Source organism: Leopardus geoffroyi, chromosome A1 (genome assembly GCF_018350155.1).
Source record: "Leopardus geoffroyi isolate Oge1 chromosome A1, O.geoffroyi_Oge1_pat1.0, whole genome shotgun sequence".
In the NCBI taxonomy this organism is placed as follows: domain Eukaryota; kingdom Metazoa; phylum Chordata; class Mammalia; order Carnivora; family Felidae; genus Leopardus; species Leopardus geoffroyi.
This window is the reverse complement of record NC_059326.1, coordinates 44,889,967-44,912,784: the sequence shown is the minus strand read 5'-3', so window position 1 is coordinate 44,912,784 and position 22,818 is coordinate 44,889,967. Positions and strand designations below refer to the sequence as shown.

The following is a 22,818-nucleotide window of genomic DNA, read 5'->3' as shown; positions in this document are numbered from 1 at the left end:
TCCTTTGTTGTGTGGTATATCTTCTCAGAACAGAACTTGTTTTGATTAATCATTTTCAATTAATCAATTCGCAACTGCATTTCATATTAGAAACACTTTCAGATTTTGTAGCATTTCCCATTCCCTCTTAGTAGTTGTCTTTCTTCCCAGATTTGGCATCGTTTTGTTGAGAACTTTCAGCATCTAAATATGACTTGTCACCTCTTCTTTTCATGCCTTCAATTATGATTTTCTTTATTTTCAGTTTAAAGATCTTGGAAATATTTCAATTATTTCAATTTGGCAATTTCAAACATTTAAAAATACTTCTAAGTTAAATAGATATATCTATAGATTATACACTTTAAAATTTAGAAGAGGAAAACGACAAAGTATCCTTCATGTTTATAGGATTATTTATTATTAAAGGTAGGTGTAATTTTTCAAGAAACATTTGCAGCATACTGATGTACACCTCATAAAAGTACCCTTTTTATTTTATAAATATTATTGGTTACATTTTCACATCTGGTATTTCATTGGAAATATACTTAACAGATTCAAATACATATTTTATTTCTTTCCACAAGTATTCTACAAGGAGGTTTTTAATGATATTCTATTTTACAGATCCATTAATTGAGATTCAGAATGCAATAAATGATAGAGCCTAGAATATATACAGTTTTTTTTTTCCTAGCTCATTTTTCTTTATTCTGTCTCATCCGGGTGTGTGTGTGTGTGTGTGTGTGTATGTGTGTGTGTATGCGTGTTTGCATTTGTGTGTGTTTCAATACTCTGATAAAAAGCCTTACTTAAAATTCCAATTATCTTATAAGACAAAATTGTACCCAGAAGCAACATTAATGACTATGTTCATTTTTCTTGTTTCTAAGTAGTAGCACCTGGTGCTTGAACTTTATCCCTTCTAATATTTCCTGGTTCTAAATCTCTCTCTTGGGGGTTATTAAAAGATTTGAAAATTAGTGTGTTTGTATAACCAGACATTCATTTTGAACATTGGTTTACTCTGCCATACCAATATATGACGATGATGCTTCATACTCTCCTATTGTAATAAGCAAAGTTGGTTCTTTAAATTTACTTATTTACAAATTTTTCCCATTTCTTTTCTTTATCTTTTTTAAATAATCAAATATTAACTTTAGGTGTAGGACTTTCAGGGTGACATAAGCATTACTATTGTATTTTATTGTCTGATAATTTTTGGTTACTTTTTGATCTTTGATATTATTTACATAATATTACATAATTATTTACATAATATTATTTATATAATATTACATAATGATTTGTAATAATGACTTTATGGTTTTAAAATTTAAATGACATATGTTTCATATAAAATATTTAAGCAATGTAAAGAAGGAAGCAAATAACAAACTTTTTATTTTATTTTATTTTTTTTTTTTTCAACGTTTATTTATTTTTGGGACAGAGAGAGACAAAGCATGAACGGCGGAGGGGCAGAGAGAGAGGGAGACACAGAATCGGAAACAGGCTCCAGGCTCTGAGCCATCAGCCCAGAGCCTGACGCGGGGCTCGAACTCACGGACCGCGAGATCGTGACCTGGCTGAAGTCAGACGCTTAACCGACTGCGCCACCCAGGCGTCCCCCAAATAACAAACTTTTAATGAGAAACAATTTTTAAAGTTAAAATAAATGTTTTGCTAATATGAACAGAAGCTTGTAGTATACACTGACTTCATAGCTAACACAAATACTTATTTCTTAATAACTTAAATAACAACATCTTTCACTGTCTTCAGTTTCTCGCCCAAGAATTATGTATTGGTAATTCCTTTATCTGAAATTATGGAAATGTTCTTTAAATTATTCCCTCAAAACAAAAACTATCTTATTGCTACAGAAAAAAAAAGTTGCAAATTTATTTGCCATTTTAGGTCTACACTTATATAATAACATTAAAGATATAATGACACTGGGACCTAGTCTTAGGGACTTTGTTTGAAATAAATTCATTGTATCTATTTAAAGGATTTTACAAAAAAAATCTTTAATGTTTTTATTTATTTTTGAGAGACAGAGTGTGAATGGGGGAGGGATAGAGAGCGAGGGAGACACAGAATCTGAAACAGGCTCCAGGCTCTGCGTTGTCAGCACAGAGCCTGATGTGGGGCTCAAAATCACAGATGGCGACATCATGACCTGAGCCAAAGTTGGATGCTTAACCAACTGAGCCACCCAACTGCCCCTGTTTAAAGGATTTTTAAAAGTATTTTCTGAGTGCACCTGAGTGGCTCAATCAGTTAAGTGTCCAACTTTGGCTCAGGTCATGATCTCATGGTTTGTGGGTCCAAACTCCACCTTGGGCTCTGTCCTGACAGCTCAGAACCTGGAGCCTGCTTCAGATTCTATGTCTCCTTATCTCTCTGCCCCTCCCCCAGTCACACTCTGTGTGTGTGTCTCTCTCTGTCTTAAAAATAAATATTTTAAAATATTAAAAAATTAAAATAAAAATATTTCTGTAGTATACTTAGTGTATTCTTTAGTATTTTCACAATGTGCATAAAAACACTATCAGAGAACACAAAAGCATTCATATTTGGGTTATAGTAGTTATGTATTCTTTTTCTTCTCAGTTCTGGAAGCTATTTGAAATTCAACAATAGGAATTCACACAAACATTTACTAACTACTTTCTGTGTGCCAGGCACACTGTCAAATTTGGGGATATATATTACTTTACCAAAAGTATATTTTTGTGTTCAATGAAGCATACAAGAAAACCATGAGCAATTAAAATCAGTATTTGACCAAGGCCAATTTCTCATAGAATATTTTCACTCATTTACTCGACAAATAATTAAACTCCTAAAATATTCTACATGCCAAAGACATATTTAAAACATATTGGATAATTAGCATGTCAGGGTAAACCATGACTCCCCAAACAATATGGATTAAAACATCTTTCTGAAACAAAAGTGATAGTTAAACTAATTTCTGAAAAAGTCCATGAGAATGTGACTATGTTATGGAGGTTTTAGGTAAAGAGCAAAATGTGTGTGAAGGCTATAGAAGAAACAGGTATGGAAAACTGGAATTAATTAGTATGATTAGAATTAGAACTTGAGCTGATAGGTATTAAGAGTTGGAGAAAATAGGGGCGCCTGGGTGGCTCAGTTGGTTAAGCATCTGATTGGGCTCAGGTCATGAATCTGCAGTTCATGGGTTCAAGCCCCACGTCGGGCTCTGTGCTGACAGCTCAGAGCCTGGAGTCTGCTTCAGATTCTGTGTCTCTCTCTCTCTGTAACCTCCCCTGCTCACCCTCTGTCTCTCTCTCTCAAAAGTGAATAAACGTTAAAAAAATTTTTTAAAGTGTTGGAGAAAATATCAGATCGTTAGGCATTTATAATATATCATATGTAGTTTGAACCATGGAGACACTGAAGGCTGGAGCCTGATTGACAGTGCACAATTTATGGTGTAATAGCTTTAAATGGGCACATAGGTAGAGAGTCTTAAAGTGAAAAGAGATGAATAGTGGTTAGTTCTTACAGCCGTTTATTTTTTTAAGTTAATTCACAGTCTAATCTAGAAGTAACTATTTCCTGGTGCGAGAGTCAAATTATTTCCACAGGATCCCAATATTATTTACCACAAAAAGAAGAAAATATCCTTTTTTTCAGAATTGTTTGGTACAGGAAATGTAAGTGATGTTCAGTCCTGAATTGTTCAGCATAGGAATACGAATGCACATTGGCCAGTTCTCAGCAATTAAGAAATGACAATTAAAGCTAAATAAAGCCATAAGAAAAGACACTAGTGCTCTTGCAAAAGCAGTTTCATTATATGGGTGATTGGGAAGTTAGATTGCCATGGATTGAGGAGTATTCAGAGGGTCAGGAAGTAGGATAATGAGTGCAGAAAACACTTTGGGGACAGACATATGGTTGGGAAAGGAAATAGGAATAGCTGTGGCTTGAGTTCATGAGATCAAGAAAATTTGGTAATCATTTTATTGTTTTGTATATCACTGGTTGGGGAATTCCTAAGCATGTTTAAATTCCGATGGGAAGAAGTCATATTGCCCTTTTAAAATTTCATTTCTTGGAACTTGAGGCTTTACATTATTGGGCCACAATAAAGATAGAAGTTAGGGTGTCAGATCACAACATCTGAGAGACTCTCACATTGGAAAGAGATTATAAAGTTTATTTAGGATGAACACGTAAAAATTAGACAATAAGAGAAATCATACAATGTCAGATTTTTACTTTATATTTATAGGAAACATTATAAAGATATCTCTATTTCATAAAATTTTAAGATCTGATTTGTTAAACTAATAAGGCTGGATATATGATGGGGAGATTAAATAATAAATATTAGTTTAATAATCCTAAATGCTCTGATGTGGAAACTTCTTCTTAAATCCTGAGTCAAAGGTCAAGGACAAGGAGTTCTATTCAAGCCTGAGATCAGGAAATGATTTATGAGGAAATGTGCAAGCACTGTGACAGTGACTTTATAGGGAGAAAAATCAAGTCAAACCAACATAACCATTTTTCTTGACAGATCTACCAACCTCCAAGAAAAGTAACTAGTTTTCAAATATAATGTGGAGAAAGTCAAAGATTTAGAACTTTTAGAAAAAAAAAGTGAGGAGTGAAGATGAAGTCGGAAAAAATAGTTTGTAGTCTAGTTTCCAGCTCTCTGTTCTTTTGACTTATCCTTTTAAATTACTTTCAAATTCTTCAGCAAAGGCCCACATGTGTATGACAGTCAAGATTTGTTAGAGTACCTAGATTACGGAAAAGAAGGTGCCACCTTCACAGTAATTAGCTTTTTGACTTTAAAATAATCCTGTAAAATTCTGTGCCCTACTTCATTTGCAGTTCTTTGGTCTCACCAAACTCTAAAATGGTATTATTCTATTTCTTTCACTATTTCCTCTAATATCATGTCCACTACAACTTGAGTGACTTGAAGATCAGCTACATTAAATTCTTTCCTTGCTAACATTTCCCAGGCTCTGAAAATCTTAGTGAGGTATAAACCTTTCAGCCATAAGTATGTTATTTGACTTGTAGGAAATTTACATGAGGATCTGAATGTAGCCCTTATCACAAACCTCCTTTAAGCCAATCTGGAGCCCTTCTGCAGGGTCATCTCTAATATCTTGACTTTAGGATTCTGTTCACGCAGTCTGGTGCCAGACCAGAAACATCGGGATCTCAGTGGGTCAGTTTTGATCTATTTGGCAGCCTATACTCCTGATAGTCGTGACTTGATTCTCCATAGTAAACTGAAATCCAATAATGATATGTTTGGTCTAGATTTACAACTCCTTCTTGCAGGGCATTTTGTGACTTTTCTGTTCAATGTGTTAATGTATAGAAGAATGTTCTTGCCACATATGCCTGAGCCTGAATTCCTAAAATATATTCCAGGAAATGACCATATTCTGGGGTTGTAATTTGCAAACTTGTGAAAGGCAAACATATGGTATAGCAAAATTTCTATTAGTTTTAAATATGTAAGGAAAAACTGGTAAAGTCTGGTGAAAATAACCATATTGTGTAGACAAATATTGTAGATAACAGAGAACACACATAATTTTAATGGATTTAGATTTGTAAACTTGTCTGCAGATTCTTTTGGATTTTCTATGTGCACAAACATGTCTTCTGGAAATAATATTAATTATATAGTGTTTCCTTGTCTAACTCTAATGGACTTTTATTTTTTTTTCTTTGCTTACATTACATTGGAAAGACACTCCAGAAAAATGTTGAATAGAGGTAGCACTAATGAATTTCATTTTAAATCTCAATGAGGAAAGGTTTCCATTAAATATGTTTGCTATATGAATGAATTAGGTGATTTTATATGATGAAAATGTGTTCCTTAATTAAGTGTAACTTACTTGTGATGCATTATCCAGTATATATTTAATATATATCATTTTTATGTATTTCTTTTTTACATACAGTTTTGTATTTAGTTACTAGTATTTTGCTTAAGATTTTTGTAAATCTGGGTGCCTGGGTGGCTCAATCAGTTGAGCATCCCACTTTAGCTCAGGTCATGATTTCATGGTTTGTTGGTTCGAGCCCCACATCGGGCTTTGTGCCTGGAGTCTTCTTCGGATTCTGTGTCTCCCTGTCTCTCTGCCCCACCCCTGCTCATGGTCTGTCTCTGTCTCTCAAAAATGAATAAACATTTAAAAATTTTTAAGATTTTTGTAAATCTGTTTAGGAGAGAGAATGACCATTAATTTTTCTTTCCTTGTAACATCCTTTTCAATTTTGTTTCCGTGTTATATTTACCTCATTAAACAAGTTGGAGGAAAAGTTCTCATTTTGTATTCTCTGGCAACTTTTTAAGAAAGTTTTTTTTTTTTTCTCTCTTCCTTTTTTTTTCCAGCTTTGCATTGGTTTTACCATCATGTGCAGTTTTGTTTTATTGTGGATGGATAGTGAGTCTTGAATCTTGATGTCTTTAACATATTTTTGAAAACTCTTGGCCAATATTTCTTCAGATGGCTTTTGCCCTATTATGTCTCTCTCTAATTTTAAAACTATAATTATGCGAATATTACAATGTCTTACCAAGTTTCATTTGTTTCAGAACTACTGTTTTTATCTTTTTATATCAATAATTTAGTTTCAATATTTTCTATTTATTTTTACATTATCTTTGCTTCACCTGCATCCAATCTGCAAGTTCAATTCCTCTACCAAAATCTTAAATTATTACATTTCCAGTTGATTTATTCATATAACCTAATGTTCTTAAAACTATCCACCTTTTTATTTATATTAAAATATATTAATAAGAGATATTTTCACATCTATAACTAATAGTGATCCATCTGGGAGCCTGTTTCTATTGTCTGTTTTCTCCCTAGGTCTAGTTTATTTATAGGCCTACTTTTTTTTTACTTTAATGTCAAGCATTATATACATGCAGAAGAAATCAGAGTTTCTATCAAGTTATCTTTTTTTTTTTAATTTTTTTTTAACGTTTATTTATTTTTGAGACAGAGAGAGACAGAGCATGAACAGGGCAGGGTCAGAGAGAGGGAGACACAGAATCTGAAACAGGCTCCAGGCTCTGAGCTGTCAGCACAGAGCCCGACGCGGGGCTCAAACTCACGGACTGCAAGATCATGACCTGAGCTGAAGTCGGCCGCTTAACCGACTGAGCCACCCAGGCGCCCCATCAAGTTATCTTTTTTTAAGGGGTTTATTTTGACTATTTTATGACATTTAGATTAGAGGATCACCTTAATGCACTCAGAGGCTTCATTGATTCAAATCTAGATTTCTGTCTTTGTGTTATCTCTTGTATTTCCAGTACCCTTGACTCCTGGGATACAATCCTTCAGGGGGCCCAACTGAGAGCCTGTGTAGTTACCAGCATCCCTCATCCTTGCTGGTCCTTGAATCCAAATTTTTATCTTTCAAGTTCTATTTAACATTTCAATGTCCTATAAGCCATTTTCTGCTTGTCTAGCAGTGCTTAGGAGTCACAAATACCTCTGGGGAAAATTGGTACACAATGACAGCCTTTCCTAAACTTTCCTTTGTGGCCCTTCAGTTATCTCTCAAGTTTTGATTACCTTTGGAGCCCCTAATTCCAATATCCATCCTTTCCTCCAAGCCCCATGATACTGTTGGCTGCTTCATTATGCTGAGTTTCTCAGAGTCTCATCCTATGCTGCTTATAATTAGTAAATAACTTTAGAGGGAAAAAAAAAGCAGTGTAGAATTTTGAGCTGACTTCTGTGAGTTTATCTTTATTCTAAGTTCTTGATCTATCAGATCCTGGTTGCCTTAGTAGTTATTATTAAATTCATTTAATTATTTTGATATTATATGTAACATTTTTTCTGGTGTTCTTGGTGAGGGGTTTAGTCAACTACAAGTTATTCCCCTGTAATTGGAAACATAATTCCCCCATGTTATTTTCTATCTTGAAATAAGATATTTCATTATTATTGTTATCAAACACTTGGTTGGGTCTTCTGGGCCTACCATTCACATTTTGATAGATTCTTCTCCTTGATATGGAGCATGGTATTTCAATGTCTTCATTGTGAAACAGTCTATGATATTAATAAATGCAGTAGCCAAAATTCAGTATTAATTTTTTCAAAATTTAAAGTTTATTAAATATACTCATATGTGTATATGCATATATACGTGTGTATGCACATGTGTATATGCATGCATACATACATATTATATATATATTTGATATATATATATATATATATTTCAAAGTACTTGTTGAGCTACTGCATGCTGTATATATATTTAATCAGTTGGGTGTGGAATATAAAACTCAACAATTTAATTTCAAATTTATTGTCAATCTTTTTTACAAACCATGTGTCATAATTTCTCATAATAAAAGTCACCTACTTCTGTAAAGGAACATTTATTATAACCTCACAGGAATCGTGATTTAGGGTAGTATAATTAGATAATCTATCTCATTTTCAAATGTATTAAATTAACATTTTATTAGTAATCAATTTTAGAACAGGCATGCATGTTCGTAATTGACTATTTCTGTTACTTTTTTGGGTTTTTTAATTTAATGTCCTAATAAATACAGATAACCTATCTTTTAAATCATTTTAAGACAAGAAAAAAAGATAATTAACAATTCATTTATGGCTTCCAGCGCAAATTATTTCACCCTAAATAGATTTTTCTGACTTACATTAACAATGATGGACATAAGGAGAGATGCATTGATTTCCCTATAAAATTCTAAAACTCTGTGTGTCATTTTGGTCAACTCCTAGCACTTTATAAACACCATCTTTTTTGTATGTGACTTGCAGGTTGTCAGCAACTAGCCATTCACTGACACCTCAAAGTGATATGGACTCCAGTAGCTCTGAAGAATTCTATCAGGCTGTTCACCATGCTGAGCAAACCTTCAGAAAAATGGAAAGTTATTTGAAACAACAGCAACTCTGTGATGTTATCCTCATTGTTGGGAACCGAAAGATACCTGCGCACAGGTATAGTAACCTGTCTTAATTGGATACATGCATTCATATATTTGGAAATGATACTCTGGTATGTAGACGTAAAACATTATATGATTAGAGAGGTAAGAATCTATTTTTTTGTATGTGTGGTCCAATAGATCTTTATTTATGGGCAAAGGGATTTGAATTCCATTTAGTTTTCACATGTTGTGGAATATATTGATCCTTTGATTTTTCCCCAACCATTTAAAAATATAAAACCTGTAACTAGCTTGTGGGTTGTGCAATAGGCAGCAGGCCAGATTTAGTCCATGGGTCATAGTTTGCTGATCCCTGTGTTAAAGGACTCAAGTTCTCAAGTCTCTGATTTATGGAAGAAAGAAAGGGGTTCAAATACAATTTGAAATATTTTGACTTTGATATTTTGTTATGAATTTCTAGATATTTTATGATAAAATATATGACATATGGGATATTTTATTATAAAAATACAGTAAAATCTTAGATTGCATGTAACTTGGTCTGCAAGTGTTCTGCAAGATGAGCAAACATTTCTAATAAATTTTAACTTAGTAAACAAGAGATGTCTTGTAATGTAAGTCGTATGTGATACTTCACATGATCGAGCCAATTGTTCTTGAAATTCACTTTGATATATGAGTGTTTTGGATTACAAGCATGTTTCCAGAATGAATTATGCTTGCAAACTAAGGATTACTGTATTGTGTTTGTGTGTTTTCATGTGTTTATCCATAACGTGGCTGTTATGCTCTTAAATGTTGTCCTGCTCATATTAGATGGTCAAAGCCTACTGTGAATGAAAGTTAGATTTTCCAGTAAGAACATCAAGAATAATTTGATATTCCATCTATTAACACATGTCATCTTTCATAGTGCTATGATTCAAATGCAAAAAAAAAAAGATGAAGGATAGAGATAAATTTGTAGAATTATAAATCATAATATAAATGTATCCTACTAATCTCTGTCAAATGATCATAGCTAAATCTATTTATAATAGTTGAGGATCCATATTTTTAAGAGAGCTTAAGTTATTTTTCTTTTACTTTTTATTTATTTTGGGGAAGATGTATAATGCCATTAGAGTAAACATTTTATAATAAATAAAGCAAATATAAATACTTCAAAAAGAAAACTTCTTCTAACTAAGGTTGATAAATACTCCATTTTATGTTTCACATAATCACACTAAGTGGAGATCCATTTTAACATAAGAGAATGTACCTAAAATCTGAAATGAAATGTAATTTTATGACAAAAATAAAGGGAAATCAGGTCAGGCGTTAGGGTGCCTCAGTTACTCAGTTGGTTAAGCAACTGACTCTAGGTCTCAGCTCTGGTTTTGTTCTCAGGGTCATGAATTCAAGCCCTGTGTTGGGCTCCAAGCTGTGCATGAATCCTACTTTAAAAATATAAATAAATAGAAATAAAAAATAAAATGAAATCAGGTTATATTGGGTATACATTATTTGTTTCAACTAGGAAATTCAAAATACTTCATGATGACATCTTTATTTTACATTTATTATTATTTTTTAATGTATGACATACTAATATTATTCTTAATGTCCAATATATTTGAAAGCTAATATATTTTTAACATTCCTTATATATTTATCATTAATAATTTCAAGATACATGAACTAAACATCCAATTACTTTGTGCCATATTAATTTCCTATCAGTTTACTTATGAAAATTCATTAAATTTGAGGTCAATTTTGTACTTTTTCAATTTTTTAATGTGAAATTTTAATTGAGAAAAGAATTAAATTTAGTTTGGATTCTTATTATTTTATTATTTTAAATATTTGAATATATAGGCAAATAATCTTAGATTACCTTGATATATGTTGTTTAATATTATTAACACTAATTGATTAGTAGAAAGAAGATGTTATCAACATATAAAAATATTTTTAATGTATTCCTATTTTCTATATTGTTTAACTTAAATTTACTACCTAAAAATATGTATACATCTAAGTGCTGACAATCAAAAACATTCCTGAAGAATGAGGGTATATTTCTACTATGATAGCAATATTAAAATGTGAACATTGAATTTGATACACTTAGAAATGCATAGGAGGGAACATTTAACATTGAATAACTACTGTAGTTTTCAATCGATCATCTAACTTTGGAGACAATTCTAATTATATAATATTCACATGCATTTTCAAATATTTCTATGAAATTGCATTATTATTGGCAAAAAAACAATTAACAAATAGTCATTATTATTGAGATATTCGATATTGTAATATGTGTGGCAAATATGCTAATTATCCGGAACTAACATCTGGATAAAAATTTCAATATAAGAGATATTCTTCTTTGAGAATGTATAAGTTTACTTCATTTAACTTACAAATTGGTTAAATAATTACGTATACACATACACACACACACACACACACACACACATATATATATATATATATATATATGCGTGTAGAGAGAGAGATTCAATTAACTCGAAAGTATATCAGCACAACAAATGGTCATTAATTTTTTTAAAAAGAGCAATGTTTCACATAATTTACAGTCATATTTTAAGACTTTTATTTGTAGTAATTTAAGATTTCTCATTTGAAGCATTTGTAACCAATATACTGAGCAATCCTCCCATATTAATTATATTTTACATTCTTTTCTTTGTTACTTTTTTTATAAATATTTATTTTTCACAGAGAGAGCATGAGTGGAGGAGGATCAGAGAAAGAGGGGAATAGAAGGTCCAAAGCAGTCTCAGTGCTGACAGCAAAGAGCCTGATGAGGGTCTCAAACTCACTAACCATGAAATCATGACCTGAGTGGAAATCAAGTCAGATGTTCAACTGACTGAACCACCCGGGAGCCCCTCTTTGTTACTTTTTAAATCTAGAATGTTAATATTATTTTATAAATAATTTAATTATGCAAGTTATTTTATAATAATCCAGATGATTAAGAAATAATGTCATTTTTTTAAATTGTTTTAATCTTTATTTTTTAATTTGTTTTAATGTTTATTTTTGAGAGAGAGAGACAGAAAGAGTGTGAGCAGGGTTTGGCAGAGAGAGAGAGACACAGAATCCAAAGCAGGCTCCAGGCTCGGAGCTGTCAGCACAGAGCCTGACGTTGGGCTAGAACTCACAAACTGTGAGATCATGACCTGAGCTGAAGTTGGATGCTTAACCGACTGAGCCACCCAAGCACCCCTTCTGTGTTTCATTTTTGAGACAGAGAGAATCAGAGTGCAAGCAGGGGAGGGGCAGAGAGAGACACACACACAGAAGCTGAAGCAGGCACCAGGCTCTGAGCCATCAGCACAGAGTCCAACACGGGGCTCAAACTCACAAACTGTGAGATCATGACTTGAGCTGAAATTGGACACTTAACCAACTGAGCCACCCAAATGTCCCAGAAATAATATTGTTTCTAATTTCAGATATTCTAAAACATTTGAGTAATGTATTATTTTTATACATATTACTCTGAACATTTAAAATATTTTATATAGTTAGCAGATATTAAAACAAGTATATTATTGTCGGTCATCTATATTTCCCTTAAATGTGACAAGAAAAAATTTAATCTAAGTCTATATCCTAAATTGATGCAAATAAGAATTTATATTTTCTTTACACCATGGCTTAAAATTTTAGTACTATTATTTTACAAGTAATTTGCATAGTTATGATTCTAAGTTAAACATACATTAACAAATATGTGGGGAAATATTTATAAGGCACCTGAAAAAAGGCAAGTGCTGTTTTTAGTAATTGTAGATACAATGCCCCTCTTTATTTATACTTTTGCACAGTGAAATGATAGTAATGAATGAGTGATTAGCTCTTTGCTTTAAACAAATAATCATCTTAGAAATAGTAACAAAGGAATGGATTTTGAAGTTATTTTGTTATATTTTGATTAGGACAGATGAATATTGCCTTTGGGCAAAATATATATGATGATATGATCATTAGCACTGGAACATGGGACTATTATAATAATTTCAAATAATGAAAAAAGAAATAACTTTCAGTAAGGTCTACTGCTCCTTTAGGAAAGACATTGAAATTTAGTGTTATAAGTACTCACTAAATATCCATTCATAAAGTCATATATATTTAATTTCATTTTATTATCTCATCATTCAAAACTTTCATATTAATCCCTATTTAAATTAACAGATTATGGCCATTAAAGAGCTCTCCATAAAACCCTTTGTTTTTGTTTTGGTTATATTGTATATATGTTTTTAACCTGATATAAGTCACAACTATGAATGTATTATGAAATCCCATGTTTATATACATATATTAGGTTATTGCTCAGCATATTTTAATGTATTTTGAAAATTTATTCATTTATTTTGAGAGAGAGAGTGCACATGTGTGTGCAAGTGGAGGAGGGTCAGAGTGAGAAGCAGAGAGAGAATGCCAAACAGGCTCCATGCTATCAGCTCAGAGCCTGATGCAGTGGTCAATCTCATGAACCATGAGGTAATGACCTGAGCTGAAATCGAGGGTCAGATGCCCAACTGACTGAGCCACTCAAGTGCCCCACTAGGCATATATTTAAGTAAGTTAGCTCTGAAAAGTTAATAACACTCAAGATGACACATTAATACATTTTTTGTCATGGAAAATAATCACAATTCTGAATTCATCTGTGCTTTAATTTTTCAGAGGAATTCTAAAATAAATATAAACTTCTCATAAATGGCCCAGAATAATTGATTAACAACAAATGAACCAAAAAACTGAACATAAATCCCTAAGTACTAATTATATAGAATTTTTTGCTGTGTAGTCTTCCTATAATCAGAGAGTTCAGATACTGAAAATTAAACTGACAGATCAATATTAATAATTGGATAGTCGAATTTTCAATGGTAAGAGATTTAAGGGGTTTTCAGAGCCTACTCTGTTACAATGTACAGGTATATAATGAAATATAATTTAGCTTGTGAAAGTCTTTTCCCCCTCTAGCAATTATTAAGGGTAAGTGCATTTGACAGAAATAAATGAGAAAATCTTAAATAGCTAACATCCTCCAAGTTGGAAATAATATTAGATATAATTTTATGTACATAGAAACAGTGTGGAAAGATATTCAACATACTGTCAATAAAGCTTATACCTGGAGAATACGAGTAGTCAGGATAAAGAAGGGACTAGCTATTGTTTTAATGTATAAACATAGATATTCTTTGAACTCTTTAGAATGAGTGTGTAATAATTCATGATCAAATAAAGACTTAAATTAAAAATTAAATGATAATATGTGACAGACAGAAAGAATCCTGCTCTGTAGACCAAAACCCTGGGCATTTCGTTTAGCACCATATTATGTTTTCATTTTTTTTAATGTTTGTGAATATATTTAATTATTTTAAGATTATATATATGAATATTATGAATATATATTCATATTTATATGTGTGTTCTTTACTGAACACTAGTATCATGAAAATAGTTGAAACTCAAAGCGGAAATTGAAATGATGTATTAGAAGCACTTAAAACATGAGGCTCCTGGGTGGCTCAGTCGGTTGTGCGTCCAACTTCGGCTCAGGTCATGGTCTCATGGTTGGTGGGTTCAAGCCCCACGTCGGGGTCTGCACTGACAGCTCAGAGCCTGAATCCTGCTTTGGATTCTGTGTCTCCCTCTCTCTCTCTGTCCCTCCCCTGCTCGCTCTCTCTCTCTCTCTCTCTGCCTTGAAAATAAATAAATGTTAAAAAAATTTTAAAAAGAAACACTTAAAATATTAAATACAGTAAAAAGAAATTACTTTCACAAGTAACTTAGATATTAATACTCAGAAGTAGGCAAGTAGTAGTGTCTCTGTACTGATGGAAAGTTGTTTTACATAGTTTATCTGTGCTAACAGAGGAATAACTCATTTCTCCTATTTTATTAAAGCCAACATCCATCTAAATCTCTCAATCAGCTTGACAGTTAAAAAAGCTCTGAATCAACTTCAGAAAAAAAAAATCCCTGTGCCTGTTGGATTCAGTGGCCCCAGGTAACTCCCACAGCCCCAAGCAGGGCCCATAGTGCCAGGCTTCCAGAGGACTCGTGTGGACACGGGCTCCCAGCACATCCCAGCCATGGCCTGCTACCATGGCTCCGGCTCCTGGTGGCCCCATACCCCCAATCAGTCACCTGGAACCCAGGCTGCAGGCATGTTCTCATAAACCCAGGTCCCTGGCTGGGCCCAGCCAGGTTGACTACCACAGGTCTAGGCTATTGTGCCACCATAGCACCAAGCCAGCTCCTGTGTACCTGTGATCTCTGGCTCACCCCAGTGTCATGCCGGACCCTGAGAACCTCAACTCAAAGCTGGCTCCCATGGATTCAGGCTCTCTACTTGTCTCAACACCAGACCTGCCCCAGCAGAAAGAACCTTCAGGCTGGCTCCCAAACTCCCAGGTTATAGCTGACTCCATAGGCCCCAACCTCCATGCTCACTCTAGTACCAAGCTGGATACAATGTCCCTAAGCCTCCAGTTTGGCTCCCATGAAACCAGGCTCCCAAACCATACTATGACCAAATCAGGTCTATGGAGCCAGATGCCAGACCCAAACCAGTGTCCCTGGTACCTGATTGGATCATGTAGACCCAGGACCCACGTCTGCCCCTGCAGGTCCAGGTCCCAAGCCAGTCACTTTAGACTCAAATGCCAGGCCCACTGCAGTGATCCCAAGCTCCAGGCCTACCCCTGGATACTCAAGCACTAGGCTAGACCCTTGCATACCCAATGTCAGGCCCACTCACCTGCTCACCCAGAAACTAGACATGCCCACTCAAGGACTTCAGAATGAAGCCTGTAAACAGATACCACCAGATGGCCAACCCAGGATCTCTGGATAGACAGACTGGTGAAGGTTTTTGCCTGCCCAAGCCAGTCTGTGAAGATTGGAAGAGCCACCACCTTCCTTGAATGCATAGACAACAATGCAAGGCCACAAGGGATCATGAGCTGAGAAAGGACATCACTATTAGACTTGCCTTACAAGAAATGCTGAAAGGAGTTCTTCAAGCTGAAATGAAAGGATTCTAATTAGAAACATGAAAACTTGAAAGTATAATACATACTAGTAAAGTAAAGCTATAGTCAAATTCAGAATAATCTAAAACTGTAATGTCATGATGTGTTTATCACTTAACTCTAATAAAGAGATTAGAAGACAAAAAAAGAAGACAAAGGTGTTAAAAGTACTTATTACTGTAATCATTAGTTAATGATTACACAGAATATAAAGTATGTAAAGTACACAGTACATAAAGAGGGAAATTGTGAAATCAAAACAAAATATGGAGGGAGTAAAAAAGTAATTTTTGTATATGATTGAAGTTAAGTTGTTATCACCTTAAAATAGACTGTTCCATTTATAGGCTGTTTTATGTAAGCCTCTTGGTAACCGCAGCACAAAAACTTAAAGTAAATACACAAAAGAAAAAAGGGAATCGAAGCATGACATTATGAGAAATTACTAATTCACAAAGAAAGATAGCAAAAGAGGAAGAAAGGAACAAAGGAATGCAAGACAGCTAGAAAATAACTAGATGGCATTGTAAATTCTTACCTATCAATAAATATTCTAAATAAAATAGGATTAAATTGTGAAATCAAAAGGTATAGAGTGAATGAATGGATTAAAAAATAACACCTAACTATATGCTGCCTACAAGAGACTCACTTCAGCTTCAAGGTCACACATAGTCTCAAAAATGAAGGAATGGAAAAAGATATTCTGAGAAAATGGAAACAAAAAGAGAGCAAGTATAGCTATCCTTTTATCAGACAACATAGCCTTTAAAGCATAATGGTGGCAAGAAACAAAGATGACCATACATAATAACAAAGGAGTCAATTCACCACAAAATGCAACAATTATAAATATATTGTGGTAATCCCTTTACTTTACTTTATTATTGTGGTAATCCCTTTATGATGTCAAATCATCATAATCTATACTACCACCCCATGTTATATGTCAATAATATCTCAATAAAACTGGGAGAGGGAGAGATAAGAGAAGCTGAAAAACTTTTGTCTTACTTTTTTTACCCATCATTTAGGTATCATTTTAATGTCCTCTTTATGTGTACTACTGATATTCTGCAATACATGAAGCATCTTTCGTTGCATGAAAAAAAATGTATATCAAACATGTATGCCTTGGTCTATTCCCTTTTGGTGATATAAAAGGATTATAAAATATGACTTTTCCCGTGTGAAGTTTACACTAATTTTGAGGAGGAAAGAATAACCCCTATGACAATTAAGAAAGTTATAATAGTTATCATATATTTCTTAACTGCAAATGGAAATATATGGTTTTGATTCCAAATGCAGAGATAATCAAATAAGGAAATGAGCAGTTTTTCTGAAAAATTCTGTTTGAGGTCAGCCTAGTGGAAAAGAACAAGTGTGCTATTTTAGATTATGATAATAATATGGAAAAATAGAGAAGTAAAGAATTTGTGGAAATTGTGAGATACTGGCTTAGTGAAGTGGAACCATTTGTATTGGAAATACTGGGGAATTGAGCTGTAAAATGGGGCAAAAATGATTATGACAGATTTTGAAAACCAGGAGAGAAATTTAAATTCAAATGATGTACATAATTAGGAGCTCATGTAGGTTCCTGAAGAGCGGTATAACATAATTAAGTCAATAATAATAATAATAGGCCTAATGCTAGTTAACATTCACTGTGTTGCTTATGTGCAAGGCCATGTTGGAAGTACTTTGAATATACTAACCCATTTTGTCCTGAAATGGAAAGAAATCTTTATTTCCCCCACCTTTTTCTTACAGAATAGAAAATGGAGAAATGGAGAAATTAAGGCATTCATCCAAGTTATGCATTTAACAAGACGTAGAAGTAGAATTCAAACCCAGGTAGTTCTGTAGAAACAATATATTAACAACTATTATAATTTACAAAGATAGTTCTAAAAATGGGACCACTTTAGAAAACACAGAAAATGGGGGCAGCCAAAACTAGTTAATGATCTAGGAAGCTGTTGAAGTTAATCCAGGCATGAAATGAGTTCTGTATAAATATAGAGAAAGAGATGAACTGAGAAATATTTTGGAGCTATGTGTCCTAAGTAAGGTGTCCTGGAAATAGAGCTGGAGACTGGAATTCAGGTAGGCAGGTTTATTTAAAGAGCATCCTCAGAAGAAAGGCAAAGGATAGGGCAGAGGAAGGAGCAAATCAAAGATGTAGTCTCAGCTGAAGCCTTGTTTTATCTTTAATTCCCAAGAAGCTCTGGCACATGACTTGCTGCAGAGTTAGTCACACTTTGAGGAAAAAGACAACATTTTACACTCTGCTTCTATGATTCATTGCCATCGGGCCCACCCACAGGTTGAGGGAGGGGTTGTGAGGGTCAGGGGATGAGGTAGGAAGAACTGAACACATAAAATCCCAGGGAGGCAGCTCCTGTTCCACCAAGTGTGATTCTAGAGATGGGATAGCAGTTAGATGATAATATCACTGGCACTGGAGGGCATAGTTGTGACAGATAAAGGGGGTCTGGGTAGAGCAACCTCAAAGTCCGATACAAAAGAGAATATGGATTTTGTGTCATATTTGATATAGGCGATAAAAGAGGAGACGTAAATAATGACTTTGTAATATATACTCTGAAAGTTCAATATATTGGTGGTATGCGAATCAGTAACAGAGAAATAAAAATGAATACAGAAATCTCACAGGGAACACTCTGAGTTTGGTTTAGAGCATCTGAAATACTGTGATATCTGGTGAGCAGTTTCTCTAGGCATTTGAGATGCAAGGCAAATGTAAAACCACCATAACAGTAATAATAAAGGCTATGCTAGAGGATGATTCTGAAGAGAATGACTCACTTAACAGTCAGTGTTAAGTCAAAAATTTAGAGAAAATTCTGAGGAAAATAAAAAACACCTAGGGCAATGAGAGGGTCAAGAAGGAAGAAGAGAAAGAAGTCAAAGAATCAGAAGTAAGCTGAGATAAGAAAGTCTGTACTGCCTTAGCTAAAAAGGGGATTTAAAGAAGAGGGGGAGGTCAACAATGTTAAACACCACCAATAAATTGAAGTAGGGCTAGACAAGTAATAGATTTGGAAGGAAATAAATTTGTGATGACCTCAATGAAAGATTTTCCAGAATGGCTGCATGCATTCACGTTTATGTATTTTCTACTCTTACTTCCCTTGCATTAATAGAAGTTATGTATGTATGTATAAATATATTATTTTCTGTTATGCATTAAATCCCTCTTCCAAAATCTAATTCACATCTCATGTGTCACTAAATCTAAATGCAGTATAAACTTGTTTGCACTTCTCTTACTGAATTAAAGATGTAACATATTTTGTACATCGTAGTTGATTGAGAAGATTTCATGTAATTAAAATCGAATTCCACAGGTCACATATTTTTCTCTATATGGATGTGACCCTGTTATAAATAAAGGCTTTCTATGTGTAAGATTAAACCAGTTAACTTTATATTAATATTCTTGTGCTCTAGGAAAGATATACATATCTCTGGTTTATGGCAGGTTATTTTCATAGTATAGACTGTTAAGTTCCTTTGATTTGACACTGATGTATGTAATTGGCATGAGATAAATATTTGAAGATATCTGTGTCTTTACTATTTTTTCAGAATTTTAGAATATAAAGAAAAGACATGTTTAGTTACTAATGGATCAATTAAATTTATAACAAATTGATAACTTTAAATATTTTGAACATGTTTCTACCCTAGGCATTAATATTAATAGGATAGTTAAAATCATGGATCCCATAAAGTAGTCTTTAAATGCATAAAGTATATATTAAATGACTGTTTTCACTTAAAAGAAGGAATGTCTTTCATTGTTAAAGTTAGCTTTCACCATGCCTTTCACTTACATAGAAATAAGATATGAACACATCAAATTAAAAAATAAATAATTTTAAAACTTTCTCCTGATTTAAAAAAATGAAAATGTTAAGATCACAATGCCCTGTATTGACGTTTCTTCCTCTCTTTTCCCTGACAACGTTCTTAGAAAGAAAAGTGCATCCAAAGTGTACTGTTGTTCAGCTTACAGATGTAAGCACCACCTTTGGTTCTTTTGACATATCCCACATCACTTTGTAAGCATTTCCTCACTTTCTGAAAAAACAAAGAATGATGTTCCAAAATGCCCTTGTGCTTTCCCTGGTTCAGCACTGTCTGTGGTCAGTTTTTTTACCCAAGGATACACATGTACACACACATCTCTTAATTTACATACACCTGTACACACATATGCACACAGTATTTCTATTTTTTTATTAAGAACTGTAAATTTACAAAGATATATCAAATTTCAATCCAGCATCATAGGATTTATTTTACTCTTCTGCATTTCTGTATTTTCATCTCCTTTTCCATCACGGAGTAAACTTTCTCTGATGATCTTCAAGAATGTAGTAATTTCCCCTAATATATTTAAAACAAAAAGAAGTTTCAGCATTTCTAATTTAAACAACTGTGAAAATCATACCTCTTAAGCACAATGCATTTTTTTTACAGTTTTATATTTCTTTGGAAACAGAATATTTTGTCAAAATTTGTGCTCAATATTTTTTAAATTTATATTTCTACTTTGGATTTTACAGCATGTGAAAAATATTCACTCCCATTAAAATGCAAATAAATCACCAGAAAATTTTGAGAGAGGGCATGTGAGTTGGGGAGGGACAGAGAGAGAGAGAGAATCTCAAGCAGGCTCCACACACTGTCAGTGCAGAGAATGATGTGGGGCTTGAATCATGAACCATCAGATCATGACTTGAGCTGAAACCAACATTTGGATGATTAACTGACTGAGCTACCCAGGCACCCTGCAGATAACTTTTAAAATTTGTCAAGAGGCCCATTCACTGCTCCAGGATGCTCAGAAAACCATAATCAGAGTAAGTACCACGTAACCACATCGAGGCATATCATAGCAGTCAAACTGTTAAAATCCTAAGATAAAGAGGGGGAAGAAAGTAAAAACAATTAGAGATAAAGGACATAGTACATCAGGAAAACAATTATAAGAATGAAAGCTGATTTTCAATTATAAACATTAGACCCTGTATCATAACAGATTATTATTTTTCTAGCCCCAAATGCTAGAAATCTATATCAAATGAAAAAACTTTTGTATGATATTCTTTTTTTTAAGTTTATTTATTTACTTTGAGAGAATGAGAAAGAACGAGTGGAAGAAGGGCAGAGACAGAGGTAGAGACGGAGAATCCCAAAGCAGGCTCCACACTCCCAGCACAGAGCTCAATGCAAGATTCTATCCCATGAACTGTGAGATCATGACGTGGCTGAAACCAAGGGTCGGACTCTTAACTGACTGAGCAATCCAGGTTCCCCAAGATATTTTCAATACACCAAAATGAAGACCTTTTTTGATCAATGAAAACTGATAGAATTTATTATTATCAGACCTGCAGTACAATAAATACTAAAGAAAGTTCTTCCAGTTAAAGGGTATTGATACCAGATGGAAGTCTACTTCTTCAGAAATGAATAGAGCCCAGAAAAGATGAAGATAGGGATAAATATGAAATATTTTTTTTATTTACCTTCGCATATACATTCTTCTTTTAAAATATTCTTGGTGTGACTGAGTGACTCAATTGGTAAAGCATTGGAATCAATTTCTGTTCAGGTCATGATCTCTGGGTGTGAGATGGAGCCCCAAATCAGGCTCTGCTCTTGGCATGGAGCCTGCTTAATTCCCTCTCTCCCTCTTTCTCTGCCCCTCACCCTGCTCACGTGTGTGTGTGTGTGTGTGTGTGTGTGTGTGTGTGTGTGCAGGAACTCTCTCTCTCTCTCTCTCTCTGTCTCTCTCTCTCAAAATATAAATAAATAAACAAACACATGAATAAATAAATAAATAAATAAATAAATAAATAAATAAATAAATTTCTTTATTTTTGATTGCCCAGGATTGGGTAAGTAGAATTATGCTGTTGTAAGGCTTTTACAATATTCAGAAAGTAGTATCATTTTATTTGATGATACTATTATTAGTTAAAAATCAAAATTTCAATCTCTAGACTGAGTCAGCCAACTTCTGTTCAGGGGCCAAATCTGGTGTACAGATTTTTTGAATGGATCATGAGCTAAAATTCATTCTTGTATTTTAATGAAATGAACATTTTTGAAAAGGGAAATATATTTATATATGCACATATATATGTGTGTGTGTATATATATATGTGTGTGTGTGTGTGTGTGTATCCCAATGCCTAAAATACTTGATATCTGACTCTTTACAGAAAAAATAAATTCTGATACCTACTCAAGAAAAAGCACTTTTAAAAAAATACATACATATATACATAAGAAAAAGATGCAATTAAAATATTAATGAATGAAATTTTATTTATTTTTTTTTTCAACGTTTATTTATTTTTGGGACAGAGAGAGACAGAGCATGAACGGGGGAGGGGCAGAGAGAGAGGGAGACACAGAATCGGAAACAGGCTCCAGGCTCTGAGCCATCAGCCCAGAGCCTGACGCGGGGCTCGAACTCCCGGACCGCGAGATCGTGACCTGGCTGAAGTCGGACGCTTAACCGACTGCGCCACCCAGGCGCCCCTGAATGAAATTTTTTAAAAAGGCATCAAAAAGATTAACCCAAATGAACAAATACATTAAAATATATACTTTTTTAACTCTTAATATTACTTTTTAAAGTTCACTTATTTATTTTGAGAGAGGGAGAGAAAGTGAGAGGGGAAGGAGCAGAGAGAGAAGGAAAGAAGAAGAATCCCAAGCAGGCTC

The 22,818-nt window shown here is 33.7% G+C and overlaps 1 protein-coding gene across 2 annotated transcripts in view; it reads left to right on the top strand.

Moving 5' to 3' along the window:
- Window positions 1–22,818, top strand: part of KLHL1 (kelch like family member 1) — a 360,871-nt gene that overhangs the window by 111,536 nt on the left and 226,517 nt on the right. For both annotated transcript variants that reach the window (XM_045478701.1, XM_045478696.1), the window contains exon 2: window positions 8,826–9,008. In XM_045478701.1, coding sequence (XP_045334657.1) covers window positions 8,826–9,008 — 183 coding nt within the window. The remainder of the gene's footprint in view (window positions 1–8,825; window positions 9,009–22,818) is intronic.